We start from the raw sequence: 20066 nt of genomic DNA, 5'->3' as shown, positions 1-20066 counted from the left end.
TGTTTAAGGCGCTAGTGTAGTTCCGTATCCATTTTTTTAAGCAGTTTTTTTACCAGTTTTATATCGATTCTTAGCAAAAGAATTTTAGCCCAATTTTTTTACTAATTTTAATCACAATCATATATTGCATTTTCCACCTGAATTTGGATCACATCCAACATCAGGAAGCCTCCGTTTAGGGCTTCGATGTCGACATCGTCGCTCAGTACCGTCTCTGCGCTACAGCTCTGCACCTCAAACTGAAGCTATCAGTCTAAAATTATGCAAACTTCGCGTATGCCTCATGGTATTACGCACATGCACGATACCATAAACTATACGAGAAGCTTGCATAAATTTAGACTGATAGCTTCAGTTTGAGTTGCAAAGCTATAGCGCGGAGACGGTACTGAGCGACGATGTCGACATCGAAGCCCTGAACGGAGGCTTCCCGATGTCGGATGTGATCCAAATTCAGGTGGAAAATGCAATATATGATTACTATTCAAATAAGTAAAAAAATTGGGCTAAAATTCCTTTGCTAAGAATGGATATGAAACTGCTAAAAAATGGATACGAAACTACACTAGCGCCGTGTTTAAGTCACTTGGATATGACACGTCTACGTGATGATATCTCCACATGCTAACCTGTACAGGCGGGAGATCAGAATCAGTAGCTACAGCTCGGTACGTCCCATTGTCCTGCTCAGCTAGGTCACGTAAGAAGGCTAGCTCCTCAAGACCAGTTCTACCCTCTGTTCATGCAACACAGATAAAGATAAGGTTATAATGACAACATTTAATGATATAGATTATTGCCATTTCGGCCTCATTCACATGACATGGCAAAAACGCACCAGTATTTTATGACAGTGTAATATGCATAACATTTCTGTATCTTATTTAATACACAGAGCTCAGTGAATATGCCCAGCGCACAGTTGTCATTCATTTACATGTTACAAAACAAACGGCAGCTTTTTTTCTTAGCTGTTTTTAAGGTTGTTAACCATATCTGAACAAGCCTTAACAGAGTTACAAGAACTGATCAAATTTCTGTAAAATGTATTGTTATCCTTGTCAGTGGATTCAATTATAATTCTGCACTCACCGTGCATACCCAACTAAGGAGCATTCTTGTTCAGATGCAGGACAGACCGGAGATAATTCAAGGCAAATTATAAAATATTAAACAGTTTCTGCAAATTCTTTACTTATTTGCAACTTTTTTCTTTTGGGGGGAGGGAGCAAAAATGTCACTAATTTTCATTTAACTTGAGAAAACAAAGCATGTGTCCATCACTGTACATGTATAATGCAGTTACAAACAATTGAAAAACAAGAGAATATGTATAATACAAAATTTGAAAAGTAATAGTATTGGAGGATATTTTTGTAAAACGACTTAAAATTCTGAAATGCGTAATGTTTCCTACCTTCTACTAAAGCATAAGTCATGATGGCTACTCTGTTATTAAGTCTTCTGTTCTCAGAGATGGCTATGTTGATGGCGGTTTTCACTTCATCCTGGTTACTCGCATGGCCTGTACTGATGTACAGGATTACTGAATCTGGAAAGGAGAGATGAAGACATGACAAAGAGCATAGAATTCATGAACATATATCACAATACACGGTACATGTACACATACATTAACCTACGACATCAAAGGCATTATTTCATGTTATGTTATAATAAATGCACAATACTAATCAACATACAATGCTTTTTGTATAATAAATTTAATGATGATCATGATATGAAAATGACAATCATCATGTGATGTAAACTAATTATTCCTAAATCAAGTCACTCATCTACCCAAAGGATTTTACAGTGGCTCCTCGAAAACATGGAACAATATATCTTTGAAAAGATCCCTTAAAACATAGTTCTTTCCTGAGGAACGTAATATTATTTATATCATATCTTTTGAGTTTTATGTTTCATGTTTCTCTTTATATTCTTAGATTTTGTAAGAATGAGGTACTTTTAATTTTCAGCAATCCTAAATATTCAATATTATTAATATCATTAATATCATTAATATCATTAATATGAAAATGTGATGAACAAAAATGAGAATGTACACATTCTTGGTATCTCCAACGATACTGTTCATTGACATAGACAAATATTGCAATATAATAATAATAATAATATATAATAAGTTGTTCTTTTATAGCGCATTTGATTCCCATCTCCAAATGCATGAAAATCAAATCCTGAGTACCATAATGTAAAACTAACCTGGTTTAGATTGATTGAGTGGCATAGGAGAGGTTGTTCTCTGAATCAGATCTAATGCCGTTCTCAGAGCTGATGTGTGGTTTGAAGGACCTGCAAAGAAAAATCATCAAAATGAGACTTTTTATAAGTTGTCAAAAAACCTCATTAAATTTTTTGCGCTATCGTTTACACTTGCACTGAAACATCATTGAATGGAAAAGCTCAGTGATATTTTGGCGCATTTTGGTATGAAATGCTCATCCGTTTTGGCCTAGTTGCCTAGCAACTTTCACTGAAAGATTGCATTCAGGCCCTGGTTTGGCATCTTTTGGCATGTTTGGTTGCCAGTGTAAATGGCCCTATTGATGTATAAATTACGGTAGAATATTTTCAGGGCCTCATGGAAGACCAACTTTTCTTGAATGGGCTACCCTAGTGAAATATACATGAATGAATAAATAAATAAATAAAATGAGTCATATTGCTAGAAGAAGACAACTCCCTCATTACAACCCCCCCCCCTCCCCACCCACCCCCTCTCTCTCTCTCTCTCTGTGTCACTCTCTCTCTCTCTCTCTCTCTCCCTCTCTCTCTCTGATTCTATCTCAAAGTGATTAGCTCTCATGGTCCAGTACATATAGAAGGCCTCACTGCATTGATTTTCAATGATGTGTCATACCAAATCACTGAAGAGTGAAGATGTGCCGAGGAATCAAATGTTTCAAATGTTGGAACGTGTGGAGATCATGTGAAATGTTTTGTTATACATGTATTTAACTGTTTGAATGTTCTCCTCAACTATAGGTACATGTAATTTAAAAATAATTTAATGTAAAGAGAAGAGAAACACTATTTCCATAAAAGAAAGATACTGGTACTGTAAATTCCTGAAATGTCCTCTGAGATCTGAACATTCACCCTTGTGGTACTAACATACATCACAACTAAAATCTACATGGTACAGTGTTTTAAATTACCATACATTTTTTATTATTCATCTTGATTCATGGTATGGAATCAAAACTTCTTTGAGCCAAGTTTTGAATTAAAAAAAAGGGGGGAGCTTTTACAACAAAGAGAGAGAAAGAGAGAAGGAGGAGGAGGAGGAGGAGGAGGGTGGGAGACAGAGAGAGAGGAGGGAGAGAGAGGGGAGGAGGGAGAGAGAGGGGGAGAGAGAGAGAGAGGGGGGAGAGGGGGGTAGAGGGGAGGGAGAGATAGAGGGGTGATAAGGATGGAGAGGTACAGAAAGAGATAGAGAGATAGGGGAAAAGAAAATAACTGGACAGTATTAGAATTTTGGTGGTTAACCCCCCCCCCCCCCCCTACTGTAGACTGTAGAGTAAGGATTAAATATATATTCCATCAGTATCAATGTAATGTATTTAAACATTTCCCAATACTCTGAATTGAAAGGTAAATCATTTGCTGCATCTTGTTTTCCAGGCATACATAAGAAATTGAATCTACTGTAAACTTCTAATACAGGGATCTCGCCAGGGATAGATACAATGTTCCTGTTTGTATGCCCACATTTCTGAAATGAAACAAAATTGATTTCACAATACCCTAGAGTTATATTTGAGTTCAGTATAAATAAGGCCCCAGAAACACGGAGCCTGGCCAATTTAACAAATGGCATAAGGGACGGCAGGAGGGAATGTTCATAACATAGCAAACATAAACATGCTTATCATTATCCAGACCAGATTGTAGTGAAAGAACGTGAGAGCAGTAGACATGAAAATGAGATACTTAGATGCAACATGGTTCCTGTCATGCCCTGGTTCATGAACATTGTAATCAATAACATGTTGCAATAACTGTAACTGAAAATGTGGCATTTGATTGGCGGAAATCAAATTTTTCATTGAAGTTTAGCATTTTGTATTGATAACAAGGTTTATGAACAGGGCCCAGGAAAGTATGCAGTCACTTGATGTACATGCAGTTTTAATTCTGAAAATAAATGACTGCAATAATGTTGGGAATGCTAGAATGCATCTTTACAAACTTTCTATGGTTTCTATGACACTGTTTTTTCATTTTTCTTTGAGAAGCCATTATAGTTCAAATTTACCTCAATAAATGAAGCCCTATCAACTAATTAAATGACTAGCCTTGAGCCTTGAAAGAAAATTCAATGGCAAAAGTGAACACATTGTGTCAATCCTGTTGCAAACAAGGAAATAAAACGATTTAAACATGTTACTTCATGCTATGCAACACAGTAAGAGAGAGCGAGAGAGTGTGCGCAGGTGTGTGTGTGTGTGTGTGTGTGTGTTAATCAGAGAGAGAAAGAGAGAGAGATAGAGAGAGAGAGAGAGAGAGAGAGAGAGCAAGAGAGAGAGAAGCAGAGAGAGAGAGAGAGAGAGAGATAAAAGAGATATAGAGCGAGAGAGCAAGAAAGTGGGAGAGAATGAATCAAAAGGTAGATGGGAAAAAAAGGAAAGTGAAAAGTTAGTTTAAAAAATATGGCGAGGAATGAAATATGGAAAAAAAGATATAAAGTGGGGAGTAAAGGAAAATATACAAAATGGAACAAACAACATTTCAAATTGAATAAAAATCAATCTAGCCCATAAGCAAACCTCTCTGAGGGAAACAACATTACCCCTCAGCTCAAGACCAAATATGAAAGTGGAAATGAAACACCAGCTACATACATGTACAAGAAGTGTGGGCAGACGTACGTACGGTAGGAAGAGCCAATGAAGCAAAGCGTAAGTCACTTACCATCCATTGCCTTGATGCCATTAATAAACTTGATCAGATGCTCTTTGACTTCCGCCGAGGCCGGTGCCAGCATGTCGTCATAGCAACTCCCTGGCTGGCTGGTCACGACTTCAGAACCCATGCTCAGGACACCAACCTTTGCAAGAGAGAGACAAACAACATCATATTTTTACAAGAATTTTAACAGCCACAGCTCATTTTTCATTTTTCTACAACCATTCTAATAATGATACAGGAAAGTTTCATTGGTTGATGTCATCGTAACATGTAGTTTAGGCTTCTACCCTGCCTTAACATTTAGTAGGCAAGCTTTCATGCACTCCTGTAGACTTGCTGTTGATTGTCAAAGGAGAAACATCAACACAAAAACTACAGCAAAAGCAAAGTAGATTCATAAACCTCTTAAAACACAAACAGCCTTTGGCTATAAAAGCTTACTATGTTGACATGAAAACTAGTACTATCAAAGATGGAAGGGCACTGTTTGACAACAAAATACTTAAGACGGAAATGTTCAATTATTCACTTCCTAATCCCATGAAAGATTCATGTAACTGTGGGAGACAGACAATAGCAACTTTTCCACCATATCAGACACAAAATTAATATTGGAATATATATTCATGGAGTGGACATATGATGAACATTAAGCATTTGATACTGGTTGCGATCAGTTGAATACATACTTCTAGCTAGGCAGAACATTGATTCTTACCCTATCTTTGCGTGAGAGTGCTCCTAGCGCAGTCTTAGCAGCTTTCTGAGCTATGACCAGAGAGACAGGACTAATAGATGATCCGTGGTCTATGATGATCACTACATTGGTAGGTGACGGCTGCACGGTAGAGGCATAAAGATTCCTGCAAAAGAAAATATAGTTAAAAGTGACAGTTGGATAAATGTTCATAAACATATCGTGTACTACCATCCTCTATCTCTCTCTTTGATCTGGAATTATTTTACATGAGCCATGAACAACATCTAAATACATCTTGCCTTTTAGCCATTTAACGACATAACTCTGATTCACAGCAGCAATGTTGATTGCATCAAAAACTACTGAAAAATGTGATCAAAGTTTTGATAGGCATGTCCTAAAGAAATGAAGGGGAGAATTGTTTAAAAAAATTGTTTTGCTGTTAAAAATCAGTATTTAAATATTTAGGATTTTTTTCAGTATTAGGACAAAGGTAAATATAAATACAATGCAGGTTAAATATGTTTCTCAAAAGTAAGCAAGAAATATTCTTTTAACCCCCCCAAAAAGGAATGTGTTCACAAAATACACAAAATGTGATATTCAATTGCACCCGGGCCTCTAACTCTTTCAAATTGAAGCTTGATAGTGTGTGCACACAACATATATATGTCAATCTCATCATTTCCCTTGGGTAACTCTCCAAGTCACACATCACTAGAGCACCATGAATCTATCTGAAAGCCTATAACCCTAATCATTAATACTCTAATTTCTCTCTCTCTCTCTCTCTCCCTCCCTCTATCTGTTCATCTCTTCCAATCCATCCACCTACCCAGCTCAAGCTCTACAACTCTACCTCACTCACTGTCTTTACCTCTCGCCTTTCCACCAATCCATCCTAAGCTCTACCTCACTCCCTGTCTTTATCTCCCACCCTTACACCCACCTAAAGCTCGACAACACTGCTCTGTCTCTACCTCCTCTCACCCTTCCACCTATCTAAGCTCAAGCTCAACAATACTGCCCCATCTCTACCTCACTCCCTGTCTCTATCTCTCACCCTTACACCAACCTAAAGCTGGACTACACTGCTCTGTCTCTACCTCACCCACTGTCTTTATCTCTCTCCCTTCTACCCATCTAAGCTCAAGCTCAACAACACTGCCCCATCTCTACTTCACTCCATGTCTTTATCTCTCACCATTCCACCCAAAAAGCTCAAGCTCAACAACACTGCCCCATCTCTACTTTGCGTGTGAGTAGCTGATGGGAAACACAGCCTGCTACTATGCTTGATTAGCTCAACATCAAGATATGTTCACATGGACAAGTCTTTTGGTTAGTTCAGTAATTGATAAAGGTTTGAAAGATGACAGAGAGTGGTTCTTCTCTTTAATGTCTCATTCATCTTATAATCCACAAAATCAAAAAAATTGAACTGCTTGCAGACTGCAGGATGTACACACACACACAAATTCCTTGAATAACAGAGTTTTCAAGAAGATAAGACTTCCAAGACTTTAAAAGCACATTTACCATAATCAACCAGGTGAGTGATAGAAGATAAAAAAATAAATGCTTTTTGAAAAGTGCTGGTAATTCTGGGGGACTAATTCATCATAGAAACATGGATCAGTATTTTCAAAAGAAAGCACCTCCCATGACCTAAATATATTTCAAGGAATACTTTCATTTTATGTTCTTTAAACCAAGGAACAAGACAGACTGTTGGCAGAGGGAACGGTACTCTAAGCCCTGCATGAAGAGATCGAGCAGGGCACACAGCGAATGATCTGCAAATTAGCAAAAACGTCAGGGGGCCTGGAAAAACCATCAGGTACGAGGCGCGCACCAGGAATGCTACTCCTACGGCATAAACAGGAGTTTTCTTGTATCTAGCGCTGTGGCTATCACAGATAGGACATGTGTGGGGGTGGAGGTGCAATACACCTGAGATGAATATTTAATGAGCATATACACTGCTGCACACATTGAGTGTATCCTTTCCTGTAAAGTTTTTTGTAGGTTATCACAAAGAGAGACAAGGTTTGTAGTGATTGAAAAAGGGATTGCCTGTAAGACTTCTCAGAGAAGTTGCTTAGAAATTATTTCTTCTTTTCTATCTTCACAGGATAGATAATTTGCCTCATGTTATTTTTGTCTTATTATCCTTGTCTCTTGGTTATCACCCCCCCCCCCCACTTCCTTTTCTATCTTTCCTCTCACGTAATCAATGTATATTTCCTTCTCAATCTGTAGTTCCTTCATTTCTTATTCACAAGAATGGAGCTAATGGTACATTCACATCTAACCCAGATATCAGTGCAAACTTGCCCCATACTTTATTTCTCTTTCTCACTAAATTTTACTGCCTTTGCCTTTTCTCACTTTCTCTTGCTCTCATTTTCTGTCTTCCCTCTCTCTCTCTAAGTATGTTCTTCATCATTTCCATTTTTTACACTCTCCTTTCCCATCTATCTATCATCTTCTCTCTTTCCCAGTACAATACTCTCTTTTATAGTTATTCATCCAACTCCCCCCTCTCTTTTTTCTTCTCTCTCTCTTTTCCCTTCCCTCAATCCAACAACTTTTCCCTTCTTTCTCTTTCTCTCTATCTATCTTCATCCCTCTTTTACTAGCCCTCCTCTTAGTTTACCTCTTTCCACTGTATTCACACTACCCCATTTCCTTACCTTCTTTCCCTCTTTAATACTTCCATGTTTTTTTTCTCTCTCCCTCTCTCTCTTTTATCTACAGTCATCCCTTTCTCCCCTCCTTTCTTTTCTCTCTCTCTCTCTCCTTCTTTAAGGTTCTCCTCTTTTTCTTCTGATATCATCCGACCTCTACTCATCCCCTTTCTTTTTTTGATCTCAAACTCATCCATCTCCTTTCATGATGAATTCATCCCCTCTGTCTCTGTCTCTCTCTCTCTCTCTCTCACTCTCTCTTTCTCTCTCAATCTATCTCTCTTCTGATATCATTCTGACCTCCCTTTCTCTTTTTGATCTCCAAACTCATCCATCTCCTTCCATCCCCACCCCCTCTCTCTTTCTCTCTCTCTCTCTCTCTCTCTTTCTCTCCCTCTCTCTCTATCCTTCCCTCTTGAAAGTTAAGTTTCCTCTCCACCCTTCAGGATACTCCTGAACACCATCTAGAGTTACATGTCACTTACTTGCTACGGACATCTACAGAGCACTGATCAGCATACTTGTGTGTAGCTAGGTACTGTGTGGCAGGGAAGATGGCATGGATACCCGCCTCAGAACTGAAATACTGCCATTTGAGAGTCGGGTTGCTCAGCAGCTGGCGCTTGAAGGCTAGAGAGGATAAATCATACAAAAACAAAGTGTCACACTTCAAAAATATTCCGCACCTTCACTTTGCAAAAAAAATCTAGTCAATACATCATAACCTGTTAACAACTGAATTTTTGATACTCCTTGTAAATTGTATGCTTTTTGTGTTTTTGTAACTCAAGATTGAAAGAAAGACTGGTTCAATTAGGGCCTTGTTAAATACTTTTAGATGTAATCTTTAATAAGTCACATTCTCAAGAAACATTATTTGAGACAACTTAATTTTTCACATGCTTGAAAAATTACAAAACTTGCTAAGGGTATGAGTAATCTATTTGTTAACTACATGTTTCAATTATTAACAAAAATATGCAAGTTATAGGAATAGATATATATCTTTTTTTCGTTCTGACATTTTTCGTTCTGGCATTAAATGTCATGGTAAAAGTGACCCTGGTTCTTGTTCTCTTGAGAGTTTTGAATAAAAATAGTTTCTCAATATAGCATTTTGGAAATATCTCCAACTACAGAAAAAAACATAAAAAGCAGCCTCATGTATCCTGCAATAAGAATGTTCTATTTAGAATGAATATGAATGATGCAAGATAATGATTTAAAATCGAAATTACAGAGAAATGTGGTCATTTTTTTTGTCTCACAAATGCAGGCTAACTTTTACTAAGAAAAATCAAAGAAAAAAGGCAACACAAAATAAACATCTTAAAATAATTCATAGTAATTGGGAATGTACGCTGTCAAAGCTGATAAACTGAAATGCTTTTTCGCGATCTAATATACATTTCAAAAGGCTTAAGCCTTAATAACAAAATGATTGTAATTTCCAGTACACTGCATTTTCTATTGTTAATTCATTATAGGCATAATGGAAAGGACATGCAGACATTGTCAAATGCACTTTATTTACACAGTACATGTGCATACAGAAAAATTTGTATTAGAAAAAAGAAATGATTCTGTCTTTATGCCTCAGTTATTAAATCTCTTTTTAAAATTAAATTAGCACCATTGTATCATGGTGATTGGAATTTGTTTTTGCTACTTATGCAAATGTACATACGGATTGATTCCATTCAAGCACAAGTACTAAAATGGCTAGAGATAATTATTTCTTGATAACTGGACTATTGTTTAGCAAATTCTAAAAGCAGCCATCGTTTTAGATGTGAATACATGATATTGACAGTCAAATTCAATATCCTAACAATTAATCTGAATGAAAGCACACATTGTCCATTACAAGCTGACAAAAATTTGAGATTATTTGTTTTCCAAATTGTATAAAAGTATACATGTATGTGCTTTTACAGTACACATTGTAGAATTTGAAAATAAGCTACATGTAATCAACAGTATCAACTTCCTAAGGTAAATCCTTTCAAGGCATATCACTTTTCTCTTATATACAGTATTCCATTTACTAATTGATGAACAAAATTAGATTAAATAAAAACACATCTCCATGCAGTAAGTCTGCACATCTTCACTTTCAAATACACATACAACCCTTCCCCCAATTACAGCTCACAACTACATAACAAATATCCATAAATTCTGGGTTGGGGTGTGAAAATATTGGTTTGTTTGAAAGGCCTGGGATGATTGATGCATTCACACTGGGGGGAGGAATGGTGACCATGTCAAATACAGCATGTTAGTGTAAACAAACAGTCTACATTCAATCCATACATCATGGTTAAATTGGATGATACAGTCTTCGTGCTTGAGTTAACACAATGAGTTACATCATAAAGGCATATAGGGTGCTGACATTATCTTTGTTTATTTGTTTTCACTCCTTGTTAAATGTTCATACTGTGGATTTCAGTTCAGCAGCTTTTAATAAATTGTTTCTTTTTTCGCGCTGTATCCAATTTAGAACTGATCAAAGCACTTTACAAAACAAATCAATCAATGAATTAAAACTCAACGAAAAATATGGTGGAAAAGTAATGCAGTTTTTAATAACAATGTGAATAGGTGTGTTTTAAGATGCTTCTTATTAAAATAATTCAACTGGTATACTACAGCGTAAATCACAAGGTAACCCTTTTGGATGTTACATCCACATACATTAAAGAGGAATATAATCATATCATCCGTTGAGAAGCAGAAGGGAACTTCTGGCTCTAAACAGATTATATACTAATACTAACTATTGCCAATTTTGCACAGTCTTCAAATGTGTTCCTACCTTAATTAAAATTGTAGTAGGCCTACAGGTATTGATGTTTCTGTAATTGCATGTTTCTTTCTCTTCTTCTCATTTTCCTTGATATGTCAAGTCTAACAACATCCAACCGATTACATTTACCTTAATTGTATGTTTAAACACCACTTAGGCTTACATGAATGTGTTGCAAGCTACTCCTTATAATGCTTTTGGTCTATTCATTTGGTGAATTCATTAGATTCTTTTATACAATTTTGAACAATGCAACTATGAAATCTCGGTTTGTGTATCTGTCTTTGGACTGTTTTTAAAAGAAATTTTCTTTCAATAATCCAAAATGAATGAACGAATGAATGATTGTACATGTACATGTATATTTCATATACCCTTTATCCTGTATTTTACGACTGCCTTGTCTTTGTGATTTCAGCCTCTGGTTGCAATGGAATTTTAATAAGTAAACCATTCAATTCAATTCAATTCAATTCAATTCTATCTCATTTAACATTGTCACTTTTCTCCCCTGTTTAGTCAATTCTTATCAATGTTTCATATCTGTTTTGAAGAGTATATATCAGCATCACACTACCCTCTGCCATTGAAGAGGACCATGAATGCATGGATACTATTACCCTCCTACTAACATGTAGGCCCCTCATGAATAACCAATCCAGGTAGAAAGATGTCAAGAATGAACCGTTCCTTTCCTTTCGGCAAGATAAATAAAGCTTTCCTTATTACCGGCTACGAGAGCCATGGCCTTCCATTCATCTCTTCATGTATCCTGCTTCATCCACTCCTTCAACCTAGCTTCTTAAAAGCTTTTTATGACATCAAAAGTTTGAGGACTGAATTGATCAGCTTTAACATGGCAACATTGGATTTTCTTTACCTGCTTCATTTTTCTAATAAAATCCCATGTTTCTATCAGCTAGAATGTACACTGATAGAAGTTATGCCAAAGACTTTTTAAAAAATGTCATTTGTATGAAAAATATTTTGCACTTTTCAGCATGTCATAATTTTTTCAATGATTTGAATACTTATATTATGTCTTTCTTATATATCTTCCAGAGCTGCCAATCATTCCGTTTTTGCCGGAATTACTCCGTTTTTTCCTCCAAATTACGGTATTACGTTTTAAAATATTTGGTTTTAATTTGTTATAATTCTTTTTTTTTACATACTGCACGTCATACAACTGCCCCAAAAATGGTGATTTGATCACAGATTCAATAGAACACTAATTTTAGAACATACTTGAAGAGAAAAATATTCTCAAAAAGAATGAAATGCCTATAATATCAAAATAACCACACAAAAAATACCTGCTTGTATGGAAGAAACAGCATGATGAATGAACCTTTCTACATTGGAAGTGTGTCACGCGTGGTTGTAACTTTCGTTTTCATGAATTCCTTTTTTTTGCCATCATGATTCCTTTTTTTGGTCGCACAAGGTTGGCAGCTCTGATCTTCCTTTTCTTTAAAAAAATCCCTTGCATCCATTGACTTGGTGACGTAACGAAAATGGACGCAGTATAAGCAGATATATTTGCTGTTTCTGCTCGTGCAAAGCATTAAGGGCTTGAAATCAGCGTTATTGAGGAAAACCGCAAAATACAGGCAAATACCCTGAATGGTTGAGGGATAAACAAGAACATTAAAGTCTTTACGGTTTTACTGGGCCATTCATCTGTCTGAACAGGGGAGGTAGTGACACTCTGTTTGTCATTTGTCAAATTGAAATGAATAGGTTTCCTACAAATGATCTAACATTTATTACCCTCAGACAGGACAGGACGGTGAACTGCTTCAATACAAGGTATATGGAATGGTGGCTTACATGTGTAACATACTGTATAATATATATGTATGCAATATTGTTGTAAAGGTTTTCATATGACTTCAAAAAGAGGGGGGGGGGGGCTTGGGCATTTGCAGGGTTTATGTCTAGTAAATAGCATCTACATGTACACTGTTAGTGTTAATAGTTCATCAAACATGTAAAAGCAAAATATCACCCTCTTTTGAATTCAATAAATGCAAAATGGCAAAAGCTTTCCAAACCCAGATATTATTCTACATCTGCCACTCCATACCAAGGAGAGAAATGGGCACCTAGTAAGATGATAAAAATTGCCATGTGCCCTTAAGGTGACCATATGGTAGGAATACTTCCCAGAAGTAGATATGGTGCACTGTGTGTGCGTAAATGAATCTTATGTTAGGGGTAATATTAATATCTGTAAAGCGCTTAGAGACAGTTTCCGTATTATAAGCACTGTGTAAAACCAGATTTATTATTATTAGTAGTAATAAAATTCTTACCTTGTGTGAGGTTCTTTGTTGGTATGAATGCTCCAGTGGGAGTGGAGAGAGAGGAGATTTCACACGCAGTGTCCCGAGAGATGTTTGCACCAAAATTAGAGTCATATCTGAAATGATTAACAAACAAATGCATTTCAACAATCAAAACAAAATCATTTGAAGAATATGAATTAATACTGAGATAAAACAAACTATTTTCAATGATTTTATAGTTTTAAACTAAGATGTATCAAGATGGACATCAAATAATACATGGAGAATCAAACAGCAAAAGTATTTCCCAAATGAGAAACAGTGACAAAATGAATAAATGTGATTTTTTTTATTTTATTTTAAAACCCATTAAGTAGTTAATTGAAATTGCAATATCATAAGATAGAGAATATCATGGTACTTGTAAGTGTCAGAACTGCTACATTACAACCTTATCTACATAAAGATTAGAAACTGACACAAATAATTGCAGAATGGTGTTGATCTTTTCATTCACAACACACAGTCTTACCTTTGTTTTGACTTTGAGAGAGTGCAACAGTCTACACTGGAAGAAACAGATGATGTCCTATGTTGTCTGTACAGAGATTCTATTGTGCGTCGATTCGTATTGAGCACGTTCTGGAACTTCCTGAATTTTAATCTGATCTTCATCGATATCTATGCATGAAGAAGGATGAAAAGTTTTTGTTAATTAGATCTTGGTGTAATACTGACAATATGTAAGTATGTGATGATTGTGATCATTGTTTATTCAAATCATTTTGACAGGTACCCTGAAGGTTCAAAGAAGTTACACTAACACAATACGTACAGTTAATAACCTAATTATTCATACCCTTGCCAACTTTCACAATTTTTAAATTATGTGAAAAATTAATTTGTCCCGAATTATGTTTCTTGAAAATGTGACATATCAACCCTTTACATCTACAAGTATTTGACAAAGGCCCTAGTTCAACTAGTACACCTTTCATTCTTGTCTTTCTTGAGTCACGAAAAACATGAAAAACATCAAATTTACGAGGGCTAGGAAATAATTGTACATGTATTTATACCCTGACATGTGAAAAGACCAACATTCAAGTTTAACTTGTCACCAACAAAATTTACATTTGCCTACTGTATGTATAGTTAACATCTCTGGATATAAACCTAATTACATGTACATGTACATACGGTAAATATTACGGTTAGTCATAATATGACATTTGACATTAATTACATGTAGAAGTACTACTCGACTACTATTCACGACCCAAAGCAACTGTCACGAACTACATGTATTCTCTTTCGTCATTAAAAAAACTTGTCCTTGTGCTTTATACAGTATAAACTGAACCAACCTTGTATCACCATTAACTGAGTACATGACAGCAATTTATCCAATATGATGTACTGTAGTATCTCTATATGATATGATACTGTACATGTACTATCTACTCGAAACTTCACATTGATATCAGGAATGGAAGATGGCCGGCTGGCTATCACTGAGATACGTTTTCTGTCATGTGAGCCTAATAACCCTGAGAAGCATTCAAGCCTTGTCACTAATAGCCCATCCTCTCATCTCAACTACCTTCTAACCCTCTCCCATCTAATGCCTCCTCATTCATTGACATGTAGTCCGCTGAGAGCCAGAAGGGCGTTCAAGCCTTGTCACTAATAGCCCATCCTCTCATCTCAACTACCTTCTAACCGTCTCCCATCTAATGCCTCTTGCTTGCTTGCTGACATACACCATTCATTCATTGACATGTCGTCCGCTGAGAGCCATAAGGGCGTTAACTCTGTATTAAAGTATACAAGTTAATGCCTTTCTGACTCTGACTAGATGAAGCCTCCATGCAAAAGGAAGCGAGAGGTGATAGGAGAGACGATAAAAATGCATAGAAACAAGAGCTACAATGTAAGGCCCTTTAAGAATAGAAGCTGAAGTGGGGAGCATTTGATTGCAGCGCTTACATCAAGGTGGATGGGATGTTTGTAAGGTGCAGTTGTGCCCACTCTACTATCTTACACAAAACTTGAATTGAGCGATCTTAAATAAAGCCTCTTTATTCATTTACTCCTGAAGAATTTGACAAATAATTAAAGTATTGTAAAACAGTATTGTCAGAGAGGGATTTTAGTATGAACACACAAAACATTGTTGTATTATTAATTTTTAATAGATTCTCGTAAATATCCCTCGTACGAGTTCTTCTGATAAAGTTTGAATGTATTCTATTCATATTTGAAGCTATGTTTTTAAGAGTGTACATGTAGATTACTACCATCCTCCCCTCCCATCCACCACCCCTCCCCACCACCACCCCCACCCCTCCACCACTGAATGTTGGTAATGACTGCATGTATAATTTGTTTCTGCTACGATCAATGAATAGTGACTTACTCTTTGGACCTGATAATCCTCACTGGTCGTCTGCTCTGCTTGTTGATAGTTCTGAGAGTCCAAGAGTTTCTATTGGAAGGCAAACAAAAGGGGAGACAAAACAACAATTTGTTTAACAATTCATTTCTAATCTCCTTCAAATACTCTTGAATGTGATATGATTGTGGTACTATTTGTTCAATATTTTCAACTCAAACCAAATATAGAATATGAATGAGTGGTTATTGATAAACAAAAGGATCTTGATGAATACACTGTAAGTGAGACATTCCTTATATGCATGCATGTATGGGATGAACTACATGTACACCTACATAGTATTTTGAAATATCACTGTATTAATAAATTACAATGTAAAAATGGAAATCTTCAGGTAACCAAAAAGGTGTTAACTCATATTATTTTTAAAGAAAGTAAGCACCCTTCTCACCTCCTGGCTTTTAACAGTTTAATGCTTCAATTTAGTTTGAATATTTGTGAATTCCAAGATTCATGTGATAAACAAATGTGATTGCTCATGAATACTGAAATGTTGCAAATTTCAGAATTTCTGTTAAAATCATATTGAGAATTTGGAGATTTTCTACTGAAAGCCTAAATGGCATTAACTCTATGTTATTGTTAAAGGTAAAAGAGTTAAAGCCAGTCTGGTTATAAACTGACAAAACATTCTTTACAAACACATTTCACTGTAACCTGAAGACAGAAATGTATTATTACAAGTTCTATTGTTGCATGGTGCACATGTATTGTTAGTGTTTCCTAATCAGCAGATTCTCCAAACAGCATTGATGTACATCGTGGCTGCATGGAGAGGGATCTAATGCTTAGTGTTATTAAAATGCTGTATCCTCCCTCCTCTGTCAGCATTATCCAATTTATCTTCTCTGATTCTCAGATCTATGCAGCCATGAAGAGACATCCTCTGGCTATATCATCACAATATCTTACTATCTACTGCTGACAGCACTGTACCAGATACGCTATGAACGGTGTACCGGTGATATCTTTTCTACTTTGCTCACTGTAGCAGCCCTTCCGTATTATTATAGCTATCTCCTGGCCTCCATCCCTCTCCTTCTCCTCCTATTTTATCTTCATTTACGCTACTGTTATCTCTATCTCTACCTTTAAATCTAGTTGTTTTTTCTCTCTGAATATCAATCCATGTCTCTCTCTTTCTTGATCTCTCTATCAATCGATCTATTGTCTTTCCCATCTCCAATTCTCTATCCCATCTCACTTGTCTACAATTTAATCTCTTCCCTTTCATATCTCTCTCTCTCTCTCTTTCTCTATCTCTATCTATTCTCTGTTTTCCTTTCTCTCTAAATGCACCTCTATCCATTACACCTTCACTATCTGAATCCAACCCCCCCCCCCCCCCCTCCTATTCCCGCTAGGATCTTCTGAATCACTCAGTTATCCAGGGACTATCAATCCAAACATGACAAGAGAGAAATGAAAAGCAGAATCCTAAAAGGCACATGAAGAAAACCAATCACATCAATATGATTTTAACATTCTGTCATCATATGAAATCAAATTGGCTTTTCACTGTTCACTGCTTTCTACTTTGATACAGAGTGCTGTCTAGGGCAGTGTGGTGCAGTCGTATTGCATGCATAATCAGGAAGGAGGCCAGAATCAATGCTAGCAGAGGGGAAACGTATTCTCAACAAACTTCAGGTGACTTCGACAAGGAATTTCATGTACATATACAAATTCAAGGTTATCTTACTGCTTTTCTGTAAACCGCAACAGAAAGTTTTGGGTGTTAATTTGTGCCTGTCTGTATACTTTCTTAATAAAGTAACTGATTATGTTTGTGTTTTTAAAGGTTTAAAGATAAAAATGAACCATACTCTTGTATGTTAACCAACACAGGTTAGTATGAACACAGCATACAGTGTTAAAGCTTCATTACACTTCACATCTACAGAAGATAGTGTGAACGTCCCCAAAATGATTGAAATGTTTCAATATTATTATATTCATATGATTTCACTTGATAAGATTTTTAAAAGCTGTACCAGGGTTCAGCGTTCGGATCCCAGCCTGGCACTAATGTTCTTTGGCAAGACATTAATAATTGTAGGGCTGGAACTCTGAAGAAAGAGCAGTATGTTCTTTGTATTATACTTTTAACATACTTACATCAAATACACTACACTCTTTTGTTATGCTCAACAAAATGTTTTGGGGAGGGGTGGTCTTAGAGATGAAATGGGGAATGGCTAATCCACAATGATAAAAGATAAATATGTCTGAATATTTTGTTTAAACCTCTTCCTTTTAGTGTAGTATGAGATTTAACCATAACAGTTCCTCTTCTTAAGATTCCTTACATTACTGAAAAACACTCACGTTTTGGTTAACGATAATGTTCCTCTTGCGAGGCATTATCGAGATTTCCCTATCATAAATATCATCTTTAGGAGGTGTGAGAATAAGAGGCATTATCATCCTGGGCCTAAACCAGAGAAGCGATTGGCTGTCACCCCGGAGGTGTGAAGATGAGCTAAGCCTTGGAACCTAAGACGTGATCATCTGTCAAATATACTATCCCCATCAGAGTGATCAGAGCTTTAATGAAATGCCTTTGGATGGATGTCGTCTTAGAAGACAGTGTTCAGACTACCATGATTCATCATATAGTTACACAAGAATTATATAGCTACATGTATACAATATTAAAGCTTTTTTTTTCTAGTATGAACTAGTCATAAAAAATACATAAACAAAATGTTGTATTGCATCAAAAAGCTTGATAAAAAGAATCAAAGTCCGGTTCTAGTATGACTCTGAACATCGTATCGTATGAAAATTGTATAACTCGGCAGGGCCTATCAAAACTGGTTTCTTTATACGATGCTATCTAGTCTGTATTAGCCCCATAGGTGATACAATGATTCTTCACACATTGTTCTTTATATGATGATTCTTCAAACAACGTTTCTTCATAGCACGACGATTTTTTAAAATTAAGAGTTTCAACCAAATTTCAACTGGTGTGAACAGGCTATTCTACGTCTATAGCTGCACTGGGACCTCTTTGTATCCATTCGGCAAAGTCCAGAAGATGATGAATTCTACGTGCTTGTGCCGCCTCTCTAAAGACCAGAAGATGAATAAACAAGATTTGTTTCTTTGTGCTCAAGCATTCGGACAATGTTGATTTTGTAGAATCTCATGTTGTCTCTATGGATGTACATGATTTTTAGTTGATTCAAGGGAGATCATTGTATCAACTGTCAAACCAATGGGATGTTGAAATCAACACTTGAAGTCTTGGAAAGCACTTTAAAATGGCAATGCTAATTGTTTGCACAAGTTTGCTCTTCATGTCCATAATAGTACAGGACTGCTTTCCTTTATCAAATCTCCTTTTGATTTTCCAGAAGTATACATGTACAAAGAGTAATCTGATTCTTTAAAGGAAACCAAAACCTTCATACTAAGTTACTTTTATTGTAAAGTTTAAGATATTTGAAAAATATCAGTGAAAATTTAAACAAAATCAGGTAAGGAATAAGGAAGTAAGAGCTTTTTGAAATGACTAGTCACTAGAGGGCGGTATTCAATTTGATGACATCATCTGTGGACAACTCTCCATGCCTTTTGTACATCAAATTTCATGTTTTTCCTTCTTTCTTGTGATTGAGATAATGTACTCCCCTGAAAGCAAGATATAGAATGCAAAATGATGTTCTACTTCACACGTTATGAAGTCGGATCAAGAACACAAATAAATACGAAGAAAACAAAAAAATTGTGAAATTTTATGTACAAAAGGCATGGAGAGTTGTTCACAGATGATGTCATCAAATTGAATACCGCCCTCTAGTGACGAGTCATTTCAAAATGCTCTAACTTTCTTATTCCTTGCCCGATTTTGTTCAAATTTTCATTGATTTTATTCAAATCTTTTAAACTTTACAATAAAAGTAACTTACATGTAGTATGAAGGTTTTGGTTTCCTTTAAGCCATTGAACAATCTTAAACAAGCAATGATATGTACACATGGATGTGTGAGCATCACTATTCACAATTTACAAATGCCAAAGATGAAGTACACATCCATTTATCTGGTGAGATTTATTTATCCTGAGTTCTATTGAGACAATAAAGGAGAGAACATCAACACAAATTCTTCAAAGTACATCTTGTGCTTTCCTAATCAATACAGCAACTGCACTTGGTTGGTGGAGA

The 20066-nt window shown here is 36.1% G+C and overlaps 1 protein-coding gene across 1 annotated transcript in view; it reads right to left on the bottom strand.

Moving 5' to 3' along the window:
- LOC105441177 (VWFA and cache domain-containing protein 1) overlaps nt 1–20066 on the bottom strand; it is a 64648-nt gene that overhangs the window by 22482 nt on the left and 22100 nt on the right. Inside the window, exons 2-10 of the mRNA XM_030996493.1 lie at nt 15854–15922; nt 13967–14115; nt 13462–13568; nt 8817–8961; nt 5660–5804; nt 4945–5080; nt 2233–2322; nt 1418–1552; nt 630–736 (exon numbers count right to left, since the gene is read on the bottom strand). Coding sequence (XP_030852353.1) covers nt 630–736; nt 1418–1552; nt 2233–2322; nt 4945–5080; nt 5660–5804; nt 8817–8961; nt 13462–13568; nt 13967–14115; nt 15854–15922 — 1083 coding nt within the window. The remainder of the gene's footprint in view (nt 1–629; nt 737–1417; nt 1553–2232; nt 2323–4944; nt 5081–5659; nt 5805–8816; nt 8962–13461; nt 13569–13966; nt 14116–15853; nt 15923–20066) is intronic.

Source organism: Strongylocentrotus purpuratus, unplaced genomic scaffold (assembly GCF_000002235.5).
Source record: "Strongylocentrotus purpuratus isolate Spur 01 unplaced genomic scaffold, Spur_5.0 spur5_scaffold_3, whole genome shotgun sequence".
NCBI classification, from domain to species: Eukaryota; Metazoa; Echinodermata; class Echinoidea; order Camarodonta; family Strongylocentrotidae; genus Strongylocentrotus; species Strongylocentrotus purpuratus.
Note: the sequence above shows the minus strand (reverse complement) of the source record. Positions and strands in the feature narration are given on the sequence as shown.